Here is a 15209-nt window from a genome sequence, read left to right as displayed (position 1 = left end):
ATAGTTCAAGATTATTTTTTTATTTTCATAAAATATTTAAAAAAGATTTTTATTAAAGATATTCTGTTATCAAACAACTGATATAAAATATAAAAAGCACAACGTCGTTCTCTTTTGCACTAACGTAACGAATGAGCAGTTTAAAGTCATTATCGTCACTAATTTCAATAATGGAATGTGCACGTGGAAACGCAATGTGAATACAAAAATGCGCAAATAAAATAAGAATAGAAAATTAGAAAACCATTATAAGAAAATAAAAACTGCGGAGTATTTTTAATCTTGTGAAAATATCAAGTAAAATTTATTTGATTTATTGTTTGTAATATTCCACAAATCGTTTATAATAAAAATAAATATTAATAATAGAGTAATTTTTAAAATTAGTTTTTGTTTATAGTATAGATTTTTTATTAACTATTATTGATTTTAACTCAAATTTAAAACGATTCTGTTGTTTAGAATGTTCGCAATTAAAGACATTCGAAAAGAAAACTAAGTAACGATGTCAATATTTATTAAATGAAAAGTTATTATTTTTATTTATTATTATTTCAAATTATTCTTGTGTTATATTTTTAAGATAAAAAAACGTAATTTAAAAAAGAAATTTTAGAAAAAAATTAAATAATTAATTTGAATAAAAAATATCAAGAAATATAAAAACCATTAACCGTTAATTAAGTTTACAGAGTAACATTTTAAAATACATATATCAAAACAACGAAGCAAAACTAAGTCACTAAATTATACTTCAATACTAAATCAATAAGAAGTTGCGTTTTTGTTTGATATTATTTTTTATAACATAAATAGTTAAAAATAAAATCGCGATCTGACAATATACAAGAAGTTTGGAAGTATAAAAATCTCTTTCGTCGAAGTAGTTTCATAACTGTGATACTAATTCAAACATTTTTTGACGTAAGAATTATGTAACAAATAAAAAAAGATATAAAAAAAAAAAAAGCTTTTTATGAGTATCACCTTTAGCAATTTTCATCATCGCGCTCGCCGACGTTATCTCGAGCGCACATAATCACGCCCGATGAAAACATATTCTAATTTTACGAGCGCGATATAACACGCTTGACGATTTTCTTCATCACAAGCCCTGTATATATATATATATATATATATATATATATATACATATATATATATATATACATATATATTTATATATACATATATATATGTATACATATATATATATATGTATATATATATATACAAAATTTTAAATATAATGTCTATAATTTTCTTTGAGTTAATTAATTAGTACTTTTTAGTCTGTTCAATGTTTTTTTTTCCACCCTAATAGTTCCGTGTAAAATTGTATAAATTAACATTGCTATCCTAAACATGATACCAATTTTAAAAAGATATTCTTTCGATATATAATAAATGCAAAATATTATATATATAATATATACAACCCTCGGAATTAGAGTCGGCATTTGGTAATGCCATTCTAACTGCTGACCTTAAAGTGATTGAGGTTGGCAAAAAATTGCTGACCTTGTTTCTATGTTTTATGGTAAGACCTCTGTATTAAATTTTTTTTGTCAACCTTTAAAAGATTGAGGTCGGCAAATTATTGCTGACCTCATTTTTCTTAATTCCAAGGGTTGAATATATAATACATAATAAGACATAATAATATATTATATATGCAAAAATATTATTTTATAAATACAACTTTCTTTCAACTTGCAACATTAGCGAGGCCAAATGGATTCCACTTCAGGCTACTAAATCAAGGTTTCCAGGTTTGCCTCAGTAAAGAAATATTTTCTTTTTTTAGTTTGTTCACAAAGGTTGTTTTTTTTGTTATTGCACACTTTTGTGCACCAACTAAACAAAGTTCTGCACTTGGACCCTATAAAATCAAAGCGCATAATGTGCACTGCACATAGACTGTTACAGCTGTAACAATCCGTTAACAGGCTGTAACGGATTGAGTTGTACATATTGACTAAGTATATATAATCAACATGTAGACACATCAACTGAGGGTTTTGGTTTAGTCAGATACTCTTTTAATTAAAAAAAAGTCTTCTCTAGATTTAACACTAAAAAAAAAAAAAAAAAAAAAAAATTTGTCCCAGAATCGAGCATGACATAATTTGTGGACAACCCTTTATTCTTGTCATGTATACTTGTCTTTTTCTTGTTTTATTTTCTTATTCTATTTTCGTATCCAATTTTCTTGTTCTAATTTCTTAACTTTTTTCTGAACATATTATATTGTCCTTTTTTTGTGTTCTTTTTTTTTTCTCCATGTTTCATAGTTAGGTTGAGATGTTCAGTTCGTATTTTTTGTTGGAATTAACTTAACAAGAAGTCAACCTACCAGATTAGGTTACTTCATTTTTTAATTCACCTCTTTATGGCTAAAATTACTAAAGGCTCTTTTTTATTTTTTTTTTACCTTAAACTGTCTATACAACCCTCTCATTAACTTAAAAAACATCTCAACAAATGAGGCCACTGCACAAAGAAACAAGTTGAGTGCATAACTACCAGGGTCATTTTGAGGATCAAACTCTGAAATTTTTGCTTACAAAGTGAGTGCTCCCTCGCTTCAATTCTATGTCATGAATCCAATCATGTCACCAGGCCTTCCCAGGAGAGGCGTGCGGTCGGTCGCTTTGAGTGACCACGCATATATATATATATTTTTTGAGAGTTTGGCCACGGTTTTTTAGCATATATTAATGACGCATTTTTAAAAAGGCGCTGAAAAAACCTAACTAAATTGTCGTATTATTTTATTATTTTTATTCATAATTTATTCCTATTATTAATATAAAAATATGAACATAAAAATGAAATATATATATTTATACTTATTTAAAAAAAAATTTTTTTTCTTATTACAATTTTTTTTTTTTATGTCTAGTAAACATTAAAAAAAAAATTTATTTATTTATATTTATTTTTTATTTATTTATATTATAATTATTTATAATATATTTTTAGGTGTTGATTTTTTCAGCAACGATATTTGAGACAAGTCGAAAAAATAAACAGAAAATGTGACCGAAAACTTTTTTAATCAATTTTGAAAAATATGCTCTGCCAACGCGGGATGCAAACCCGGGTCTCTGCGGCGCTATGTAATGTCTTAACCGAATGAGCTAAACGTTCCTTATCAAGAACCTTGTAGATAATAATTCTTCTAGAACTTAGAAGTTATTTTTTGTAGAAAGACATACTTATGCGAAAAAATTTAAAATTAGAAAAAAAAATATGTAAAATAAAAAAATAAAAAAATTTGTTATAAGAAAAAAAAATTCAAAAAAAAAAATATATATATATATATATATATTATTTTTATGTTATTATTTCCTTATTAATGAAAAGAATAAATTATTAAAAAAATTACAAAATAATACAACGAATTTAATTTGATTTTTTCAGCGCCTTTTTAAAAATGCGTTATTTTTAATATATGCTAAAAAAGCGTGGCCGAGTTATCCAAAAAAAAATAAATATCCGTGTTCACTCAAGGCGTGCGACCGCACGCCTCTTCTGGGAAGGCCTGTGTCACTGAAATAATAACTTTACTAAAACATTTTATCTTACATACAAGAAATTCAAACTTTTTTTTCATTAATTTTTATCGCTACATTTTTTTAATCCATTATTTATTTTTACTGCTAACTCTGAGCAAATTTTCTTTACATTAAAAAATTAATCAACAATTAAAAATAAACATTAAATAATTGAACCTTTAAACATTGCAGAGAAGCTTTTGCAGCACCAACTACCACAAGTTCGTGATTTATATTCACACTAGGATTGCATGTATTATCCATTATTTCCACCTCATATTGTATCATTCCATCAATAAATGTTGATGCAAGTGTTGAAATAACCTATTTAAATTACAAACATTACTATAAAACTTGGACATTTTAATTATTTTTTTAATTTGTACAAATTATACAAACAACTTTAAAAACATTCAAAACGCAAAAACCTGCTGAAAACAAAATGAGCTACAAACAAAACTTAACTATAAAATTATTTTTTAAAAATTTAATTCAAGGATTGTACTGAGTTGATTACAATGGGTTTCAATTGAATAAATGTTTCTGTCAAGTGATTTGAGTACCATATATGAATTTGAAAATAGTAAAAAATCAAATATATAATAAAGGTTAATAAGAAAACCTTAACACTCAATAAACGATTGACAATAATTTCCCACATAATATCCCCATCAAGGTCTGTCCATCCTTCATCTATAAAATAATATTTAAACTTTATTGAAGATTATACTAAATAAAAAAACTTTGTTTAGCTTGATATTTATATATTTCTTATGCAATAAGTGGTTAAATAACATTTGCATGCCTATAATACATTTAACAAAATAACCTTTTTAAATTTTTCACTATTTACTGATTATTAACATTTGGATATGTCATTTTAGCCAATCTGTTTTTTTTTTATTTTGCATCAAAACTTTTTGTCATAATTAAAAAAAAAAACAACTAACAAGTTAAGTCAAGTAGAGGTTGCAAGTTATCATCAGATTGCATTTGACACGCAATTATTCCTGATAAGTCTGATGTTGTCCTTGTTTTGACGCAACTATAATTGCGTCAAAACAAGGACAACATTAGACTTGATATTGAGTACTTTGTTCGTAAAGTGTTCGTAATATCACACTTGATATTAGGTACTTTACTGTAAAGTGAACTCTATAAAGCTTTGGATTAAGAATGGATCAGAATAAATGATGGAGTATTAATAATGGATGCATTTTATTTACACTGAAAGACTGCTTTTGTGGTAATAAAAAATGTATGCTGTTTGATTTTCTTAAAATCTGACAGAGTCAAAAAATCATTTAAAAAGTGGTTACTTTTGTATGGTAGGTATTTCTAAATATAAAAGTTCCATGGAAAGTTTTTCTGAGTTAAAGTAAAGTCAATTGTCGTGGCTGAGAGAGATTCTCTTTGTAAGGAGTCTGTTTCTCATAGCAGGCATGTAACATAAGCTTCATATATGTAATATATGTATTCATAACGCTGTAACATACGGTGTTGAAATGAGCAGCTTATTTCTTTTGATCTTACTTTATAGGAAAAATATCACATTCTCTAAACTTCGCTTTTGGGACAGTTGTATCTACTGCTATTTATTATGTTGTAAATAATTACTTGTTATTTTAAAAAAGAGAACATTGTGTTCATTTATTTTAAACTTTTTTGTATTCATATTGAGTTTGCTGAAGCACTAATAATTAAGTTTGTTTGTTGGTCATTCTTATTTTTTAGTGTAACTATAAAACTTCAATGTATTTTAATTGTTGAAGTCTTATATTTAAGAAGATTTATTAAAAAAAAACATTTTTACATTTTCATGAACATAATAATAGAATAACTAAAAAGGCTTTTTTGTAACATCTTGACAACAACAAAAAAAACAAAATGCATTCACTTATGCAAAGATTTAAGATTTTATTTAAGACAAAAATAAGGTATAATTGTTAAAAGAATATCCACAAACTAAATTCAATTCCACTTTTTTTTTATATAACATTATTTTATTTTTTTTCTACTACTTTTTTTACCCACTTCTATTAATAATACACTTCTATTAATGTTATAATTTTTAATACATTACAACTAATTACCATTTGGAAGAACACCTGAGCATGTACACTCAATTGCATGAAATGGTTGCTGAAAGGAATAACATTTAAAATTATTTAAAAAATAAAATTTAAAAGTATTTAAAAATCAGAAATAAAGTAAAAAAAAAAGTTTATAAAACTTTAAAAATACATTTAATAAATCATCCCAAGCCAAAGCAATTTTTTCTCTACTTAACCACTCTCTATCACCATGATCAACAAAAAAAATATCATATTCATTATTTTCTGTATTTACACCGCACACTTTTCCACGATACCACCTGGAATAAGATATTTAAAACTATGCAAAGCTGGTAATAAACCATAATAAAAACCAATATCTAACTAATTATTATCAATATGATATATTATTATATATAATAATATATGATATTGATATTATTATATATATATAAAAATAAAAAATAAAAAAAGGAAATATGATTATACTTTTTATCTGAACTGTATTGAGCTGCACAAATATATCCAATAGGCAACACTTCTTTGTTTTGTTCTAATTTTTTTACTGCCATAGTTGCTTGTATTTTATTATCAAGCTTTTCAATGCTAAAAAGTTTATATTTTTCTTTCTATAAGATTTTTTTAAATTTGAAAAACTTTTTGTTTTATAATAATTTTACACTTAATACTTAAGCATGACAAAAATATGATATAATTTAATAATCTAAAAAATTCACACCAAGTAACAATACATGTGTAGATAAGTATGCATTAAAATAAAAAAAACTCACAGTTTGAAACTTTCAACTTTTTGGACATAAAATAAACTAGGGTTAACAACGGAAGAGATATAGACATCTTCGTAATAATCATCATGCAAATATTCAGAATCAATCTCAATCATGGACCTTGGCAACCTGCAATTAAAAGTTCAACAAAAGCATTTTCAAAAGATTATTAGTATCCATGAATTACTATAGATATCAAAAATAAATAACAAACAGATCAATATTAAACAACAAAAAATATTTAACTGGGGCTACAGTTAGATTATTAAAACTATATCAAAAAATTAAAAAAGTAAATTACATCTTTGATTGAGTATTTGTATCCATGGGTCGACCATGAACGTCATACAATAACTTACGGAGATTAGAAACATGCTGAAAAAAAATTTATTAGCAATTTAAAATGAAAAATTAGTAATAAATTATTTAACAACTAAATTATTTGAACATTATTTAAAAACGAATTTTATGTAAATGAAATATATATATATACACACATACAGACCTTGTGATGAAGCGGGAGCGATCGCTCCAAGCACATGAAATATGCCCATAAATGGTCTACCGGGAGCGACAAACAGTGCTTGCTAATTACGTTACGTGAGTAAAAAATTGATTTTATTATAACTAACTGGTTGTAACTAACGCATTACTACAAATAATGTCAGTATAAGTTATTTATATATCATATCTGTATAAGTGTATACATATATATTATATAGATGTATACTTACACTAATATTATATTATATTAGTATAAGTATATTATATAAGTCTACTATAAATTTATCAAGTATATAATCAAGTATATAAAAAATAATTCATTTGATAATAACTAAATCATGCGTTTAGTTAAAACTAGAAAGCAGTTTTCTGTTTTGTACAAACAATTAATGAAAGTTATGAAGTCATTACTGCTAAGAGGTAGATTGGAATGTTTACTATTTTCAAAGTGTGTTCGGCCAAATAAGAAAAGAAAACTTAAATTACAAAATTGAAACTTGATAGAACTTTGAAAAATCAAACTGCAAGTTTGAAAAGTGGGACAAAAAAACTTAGTTTAAAAAAACCATGCGTTAAACATTTTTAATGATAGTTACTAAAATTTTAGTAATAACTTTAATTTTAAGTTAAATATAAATAAAATATAAGTTAAATAAAATATAATTATTATTTTTAAATTCAAATCTTGTAATGAATACTTTTTTTAATAACATTTCAACTGTGAAAACTTAATTTGAGTCAAATTTAAATTTTTGAGAAGGGCTATAAAAGAAATAAAACTACTTTCATTGTTTTTATTTAATATCAAAGCGACAGTAACATATTTCTTCCGGTAGATAGACTAATGAATTAATGAAAAAACCAAAGCTTTTTTGTCTGAATTCACGGACTTTACATAAAAAAATTCAAACAAAAAATCGTTCACCGATTTCCTTGTACGCACTGGTACAGTTTTGGGTGAACTCGTCCCCATACCTGGGTACATAACTTATGGATGACCCCAAAGGAACCAATTTTTAACCCTAAATATTGCTCTCGAAGACTTGATGTCGAACACGTATATTTGCGCTTGGTAATAACGTATTTTAGTTTTACGAGCGCAAAATATCACGCTGGGCAATTTTATTCATCACATGCACAGATATATATGTATGTATGTATGCATGTATGTATGTATGTATGTATGTATGTATGTATGTATGTATGTATGTATGTATGTATGTATGTATGTATGTATATATATATATATATATATATATATATTTACTATATATAATATATACATTTTATATTAATTTTATCTTACTTTGCTATTCTTTTCTCCGTAGCCAAGATAAATAAGGTCTCTTCCTACGTCAAGAACATATGTTTTTGTTTGAACTCCACTTAATAAATCTTTTTCTAATAGTGGATCCACCCAAATTGTGTTCTGAAGACTAAAGAGTTACAACAATTTTGTTACTTTTTGTTCAGAAATTCTAGAAATCCAAAAAATATTGATAATCACCTGAACTGCACTCGACCTTCTAATGTTTTACCTAGAACCATTTTTTCTATGGCTAGGGAAGCCTACAAATAAATTTAAAAAAACATTTTTTCAAAAAAAGTCTTCAAATTTGTTGATACATTTATAATATAAAACATTTTATTCATTATCGAAAACTAATATTATAAACAAGACTTCCGCAATATTAATAACTGACTAATATTATAAACAAGAATGTTCCACAAGATTTTTAAGCTCAACCTACTTTACATTTACAACATATCCTTTACAACTTATTAACAGCATTTGTATTTTACAATCTTATTTACAATAGCCATTGTTAAAAAAAATTAATTTTTCATTAACTTATTCTAAATACAAATAAAAAAAAAGTTTTTCATCATAACTAAAATTATTTTTGTGAATATTGTTTACATGTGTAACTTTAATTTTTTATTTGTTTTTTTTCTTCATTTAAGCAGATGAATAATTTGCTGCACAGCCATAAAGGCAACACTTTGCCTAAAGATATTTATAAAAAATAAAATAAATGAGGGGATAGAGGATATAAGATATACCGCAACAGCACAAACTGTAAAATACAAGAAACATATGGTACAATAAAAATAGCTATATTTTCAAAATACAAACCATAAAAAAAAATCATAAGTTTTTCGCATGATTAAAACTATTAACACAAAGTTAAAAAAAAATATTCCAAAACAAATTTTTTTCTTATAAAACAAACACTATTCAAAACTTTAATAATAATATAAAATTTGCTTTGCTATTAATTTTTCAAATCAAAAATGAACAAAAACATTATTAAAAAAATAGGATATTAAAGAAACTAATATTTAAAAAACAATTAGTTAAATCCTGATAATTTACTGCGTATATTTCATTAGCTTGACTCAAATTATTAAAAGGTAACCTATACTAATGATGTGTATTTACATACTACTTAATTGAAACAAAACTTCAAAATAAAAATTTTCATCTTTGAAGAACCAAGTTAAGATACAGTTTTAAAAATTGAATAAAAAATTTGTAAAACTTTTTTCAAATTTTAATAATAATATTTTATTGTTTACGAAAATTTATAAGATCTATTTTAAAGAAATTGGCATTAACTTAATTTCAGCATTTTAATATGTATTTTCGAGATAAAGGTATTAGCTTAAAACTTTTTACTTATAAATTTATTTAAAAAAATACTTGCGCAAGGAAATAGAGGTTTTGGCTGACAGCTTTTAATTGTGGACTGAACATTACTTGCATCTGTGTTCAACTACTTTATTGTTAATTTACTGAATAATATAGTTAAATAAATAAAGAAATACGCAATTCTGTGACTAAAAATAACTTTTTTAAAGTATTACTTCGTTAGTCCAAGATGAACTGCTATCTATTGGCTTCACAGAGCACACTATGATTTCAACAGCCTATACAACAAATTTAAAAAAGTAAAAAAAGAAAGGGTAAGTTGACTAAGTAAATAATAAACGAACAAAAAAAAACTACTACCTGTGGAGGTATATTTTGAAATGATAGTGGACATACTAGCAAGTCTGTGTACATCACAGTTAGGGTCATTCCACTATCAATGCCAAACACCTGCACAATAAAAAAAAGTACCAGCAAAAAAACTTCAGTGATTAAGATAAAAACACTTTACAAATAACATAAGAGCACCTGCTTAATCAGCAAGTAAATTAATTAAATTAAAAAATTCACAATGACATTAGTTAACAATATAAGATATTTTAATCATTGGCTATCACCTTGATACCTGAAATTTTTTTGGTCTTTCTAATTCTTTTTCAACAATTTTATCAATTCGAACCCTAAATGTATATTTAAAGAGAAAATAATGTTAAATATATTTACTTAAATATAATAGATTACATAAATTATAAAGGTTAATATAAGCATATATATATACACATAAATATATATATACATATACACATACGTATGTATGCATGTGTGTGTGTGTATATATATATATATATATATATATATATATATATATATATATATATATATATATATATATATATATATATATATATCATCCAGGTTATAATTAAAAAATCCGAAAAATTGTTTGAGTGAAATATCCGGAAAAAATACAGAATATATTTTCCCTTATATTCCTCCCAATTTCGATTTTAGCTGAATTGTTTCTATTTTTTATTTTCAATCTTTTTTTTCTTTTTTTATGAGAGATGAGTGAAAAAGCTTAAAAAACAAATATATTACAAAAATTTATATGTAAACTTGTAAAAAATGTTTTGGATAGTTGGAAAAACTAAAAAAAAAATTTTAATTTAAAAAAAAAATTTGAAAAAATATCCAGAATTCCGGAAATATCTGAAAAAGGATATAGCTATAGTTATATATATAGCTATACTACAGCTATATATAACTATAACTATAACATAGTCAGAATCACACCAACATAGCTACTAATTATATATATATACTGTACATATATATTACAATTTTTCATTCTATATTACTAGTATTACATTTTTTTCCATTTTCATTTAATAACTGATTGAAAATGCCTATAAGAATGCTTATCTATAAAAAAAAAATTTTTAAATAAATATTGGAAAAAAAAATTCTATAAAAATTTGTTAATAGTCATAGTAAATAAAAAGTCATTGAATTTATATACACAATAAAATATGTTGCCTAGTAAATTTTATAACATAAAATATGTGGTCTAAGAAATCATTTTTAGTGATGTAAAATGGGACTTTGGCACCACCTGAGTTTTTAATGACTAGTGAAGATTGATTGAAAGCTTAAGTTTGGGCAATAACGGGTGATGCGGAAGTTATCGGACAAAATAAAAAGGTCAATAACTTATTTATAAATAAAAAAACAAACTACTATTATACTTTTTTTAAATAAAGCATTTATCTTTTAATAAAAATGTATCATTTTTTATATGAAAAAACACCACCATCTGCAATTGATCTCAATTTTGCTCTGACGCCTTTCATATGCGACTGTAAAAAGTTTAAATCAATTTCTTGTAGTTTTAGTTTAATGCGATCAATCAAAACTTGCTCTATTGAAGCTTGCCAATCTTCCTCGTAAACCTTCTGTGCCAAATGTCCCCAAAAAGTTTCAATTGGTCGTGCTTGAGGCACATTTGGGGGATTGGATTCTTTATCAACGTAATAGACATATTGGTCCATCCAATTTAGAGAATTTTTAGAATAATGAGAACTTGCTAAATCTGGCCAAAATAAATAGTTAAAGTCTCCATGATACTTGCGAATAAATGGAAGAAGCCATTTTTCTGAACATTCATTAATATAGATTGATGAATTGATCGCTACAGCCTTGGAAGTGCGAAACAATGGCTCGGACATACCACGGTCAGATATGGCTATCCACATTAATAATTTTTTTGGAAATTTCTCTTTTCCTATAAAACGAACACTTTCTGGGCATGTCTTTTTGTTGTTTGTGTAGTATCCAGAATTTCTAGGCATGTTGTCCCCTGCAAAACAAAAGTATTTTTCGTCATCGATGACTAAAGTGATTTTGTGTTATAGAGTTGGTTAATTAGTTTCCTGCTGCTTTTCTTTGCCTTTATTTGTTGTTCTATAGTGTATTTTGGAGTCTTTTCACATTTTCTATATTTAATGTTCATTTTTTTTAACTGACGATCAATTGTTGATTGACTTACACCGAATTTAATACCTATTTTTCTCTGACTGACCCCTTTTCGATTGTTGACAAGTCTTGTTAATTCGGCTTTCTTTTCTCCAGTCCAGGATGTCAGAAGACCAGCGTGCTTTTTATCAGAAAACGATTGAACAGTTTCAAGTCTTTTTAGGTTATCATATATTGTACTTCGAGCAAATCCTTCCTTTTCAAAATGATTTACGATTTTTTTTTTATATTAGGTTTGTTTACAAAAAATATTTTTAGATTAAATTAAAGATAAGTCACAAAAACTAATTATTATGCTCAAATAATGAAATTAGGATTTGTCCGATAAATTCCGCATCACCCGTTAGATATAAAAAAATTTGTTTTTCTTTATTTTTTTTTTCATTTTTTGAGAAACTGTTTGAATTATACAAAATAAATTATGACACCTAAATCGACTGAATATATATATATATATATATATATATATATATATATATATATATATATATATATATATATATATATATATATATATATATATATATATATATATATAGACACACACAATGTATATAAGTATACATATATAAAGCATATATAATAAAAATACCTTTGATATCCACATTCAGTTTTTACAACACACATATCATATTTCTTTATCGAAACACATTGTTGATGAAAACTCTTGTTAGCATAATAAAGCTGGATGTCTATAGCTAACTTTACATATTGCATTGATGGATATGAGGTGTTTTCTTTTTTAAATGGTAAATTATGTTCTATAATGCGACCCCAGTAGCTTGATGCATTAATTACAGCAAGAATAACAACCTTGTATAAAATTGTAATTTATTTATAAATATATATTGATTTAAATACTCAATATTCATATACAAATTATATGAAAAAAAATATATAAACACCTTCACATAACCAGCGGACGGACATAATCCAATAAAATCTTGTTGTGGAAAAGCAGTATGCCTCTGAATACAGTCATTGATGTCACTAAATAAATTTTCCAATAGAAATAAAATGCGTACTTGCAAAATATTATTAGACAATATTAAAAAATTGTAGATTATCTGAAATTAGTTAGTTGCTCTATGCTAGGCTCTATAATCAGATACAATGCAATAGCACTGTGGTGGTAGAGCGCTTTCTTTATAAGCAAATTCCAAGTTTAATTCTCACATGTCCATCATAGTACCATGTTTTACTTGTTTTGCGCACAGTGGCGTCGCTCATCAAGGTTTGTATTTTAAAGTTAAAGTATTGAGTAAGTTGTATTATTAAAGAAATGAAGGGGCTCCTTGACTGTAGTGACCCCTTGGCATTGGGGAAGTGAATAAAGTATCAAAAAAATATATTTTTTCTGCAGTATTTATCTCTATTTGATTCAATTATGAATAAAAACCATGTGAATGTCATTCTTGTTAATTAACGGCATTCATCATCTGGTTGTTATACTGAAAAGGATGATGGAACCTGACCAATGAATATCAATCACTAAGGATTCACATGTTTTTGATTCATGTTATTAAAGTTGATTAAACAATGTATAAAAAAATGTAAATAAACAATGATATATGACTCAATAAAACTAATATTTGAACACTATGAGTTAAAAACAAAGTGAGATTATGAGCATATATAAAAATAACAGAAATCAAAAGTAATATTTTAGGTACATGTATATGCTGTAAGTGTTTTAGTACATGTAAATGCTGTAAGTGTTTTGGTACATGCAAATGATGTAATTGTTTTAGTAGATGTAATTTTTGCAAGTGTTTTCTGGTCTTTTAAGAGTATAAACCAGATTAAGAACTTTAATTAACATTTTATCTTCCCGGCATATAGATATTTGCAATATATAAAGGAAACATACATACTTGCAATAACCAAGCATCTTTATTTGATGGCAAAACTCATCAAATTCTTTTTGAGATTCCTTTATCTAGTAAAGTTTGTAATATACATAAATACATTTATTTACTAATATTACATACATATATTTAATATAATTACAATTGTTATTATATTAACTGTGTCTATAAAATACATTTTATGTTAAAAACTCTTTTTATTTTTTATGCAACAAAATCTAAACTAAAGCGATACAGAATGATTTTTTTTAAGAATTGTAAATCTTTTTTTGCAAAATTTTGGTATCTATGAAAATAACTAGGTCCACCGCCCTAGTTATTTTCATAGATGTGTGTGTGTGTGTGTGTGTGTGTGTATGTATGTAAGTATATATATATATATGTATATATATATATATAATTATATATATATATATATATATATATATATATATATATATATATATATATATATATGTGTATATATATGTATATATATATATATATATATATATATATATATATATATATATATATATATATATATATATATATATATGTATATATATATATATATATATATGTATATATATATATATAATTATATATATATATATATATATATATATATATATATATGTGTATATATATGTATATATATATATATATATATATATATATATGTGTATATATATGTATATATATATATATATATATATATATATATATATATATATATATATATATATATATATATATATGTATCGATATATAGATATATATATATATATATATATGTATATATATATATATATATATATATATATATGTATAGATACATATATATATATATATATATATATATATATATATATATATATATATATATATATATATATAAACAAGGAAAGTTTGTCAACCTGAATATAGGCACACGAGAAATGACACCATTTTAAAGTGTTCAATGACCTTACATATGTTCTTGACATGCTTTAAGGCAATATCTACACAAAACACTGCACAAAATGAACCATCAGAATCAACAGACAGTTATAAGAAGTATACAATTTGAAGGCTGAAAACTGCACACACTTTTTAATACTTAGTATTATGTTAACATTTAACATACTTTTCTAGTAAATTGTTATATGTATATATGGAAACTTAGTCGATTGTCAATAGTTTTTTAAAACAAATTATGGTTATCTAAATCATAGAAATTCTACAAAATAAAGTTAACTTCAAGAGTTCTTTTGCAATGTGGTATATAT

General features: G+C 24.7%; 1 protein-coding gene across 1 annotated transcript in view; it reads right to left on the bottom strand.

Annotated features, from left to right (window-relative positions):
* Nucleotides 1–15209, bottom strand: part of LOC100205880 (putative ATP-dependent RNA helicase TDRD12) — a 115151-nt gene that overhangs the window by 39922 nt on the left and 60020 nt on the right. Inside the window, exons 12-26 of the mRNA XM_065819174.1 lie at nucleotides 13966–14030; nucleotides 12997–13081; nucleotides 12684–12904; nucleotides 10185–10239; nucleotides 9920–10009; nucleotides 9775–9837; nucleotides 8414–8475; nucleotides 8213–8342; nucleotides 6704–6777; nucleotides 6406–6531; nucleotides 6104–6220; nucleotides 5805–5934; nucleotides 5654–5702; nucleotides 4183–4253; nucleotides 3738–3884 (exon numbers count right to left, since the gene is read on the bottom strand). Coding sequence (XP_065675246.1) covers nucleotides 3738–3884; nucleotides 4183–4253; nucleotides 5654–5702; nucleotides 5805–5934; nucleotides 6104–6220; nucleotides 6406–6531; nucleotides 6704–6777; nucleotides 8213–8342; nucleotides 8414–8475; nucleotides 9775–9837; nucleotides 9920–10009; nucleotides 10185–10239; nucleotides 12684–12904; nucleotides 12997–13081; nucleotides 13966–14030 — 1485 coding nt within the window. The remainder of the gene's footprint in view (nucleotides 1–3737; nucleotides 3885–4182; nucleotides 4254–5653; nucleotides 5703–5804; nucleotides 5935–6103; nucleotides 6221–6405; nucleotides 6532–6703; nucleotides 6778–8212; nucleotides 8343–8413; nucleotides 8476–9774; nucleotides 9838–9919; nucleotides 10010–10184; nucleotides 10240–12683; nucleotides 12905–12996; nucleotides 13082–13965; nucleotides 14031–15209) is intronic.

Source organism: Hydra vulgaris, chromosome 15, assembly GCF_038396675.1.
Source record: "Hydra vulgaris chromosome 15, alternate assembly HydraT2T_AEP".
Taxonomy (NCBI): domain Eukaryota; kingdom Metazoa; phylum Cnidaria; class Hydrozoa; order Anthoathecata; family Hydridae; genus Hydra; species Hydra vulgaris.
Note: the sequence above shows the minus strand (reverse complement) of the source record. Positions and strands in the feature narration are given on the sequence as shown.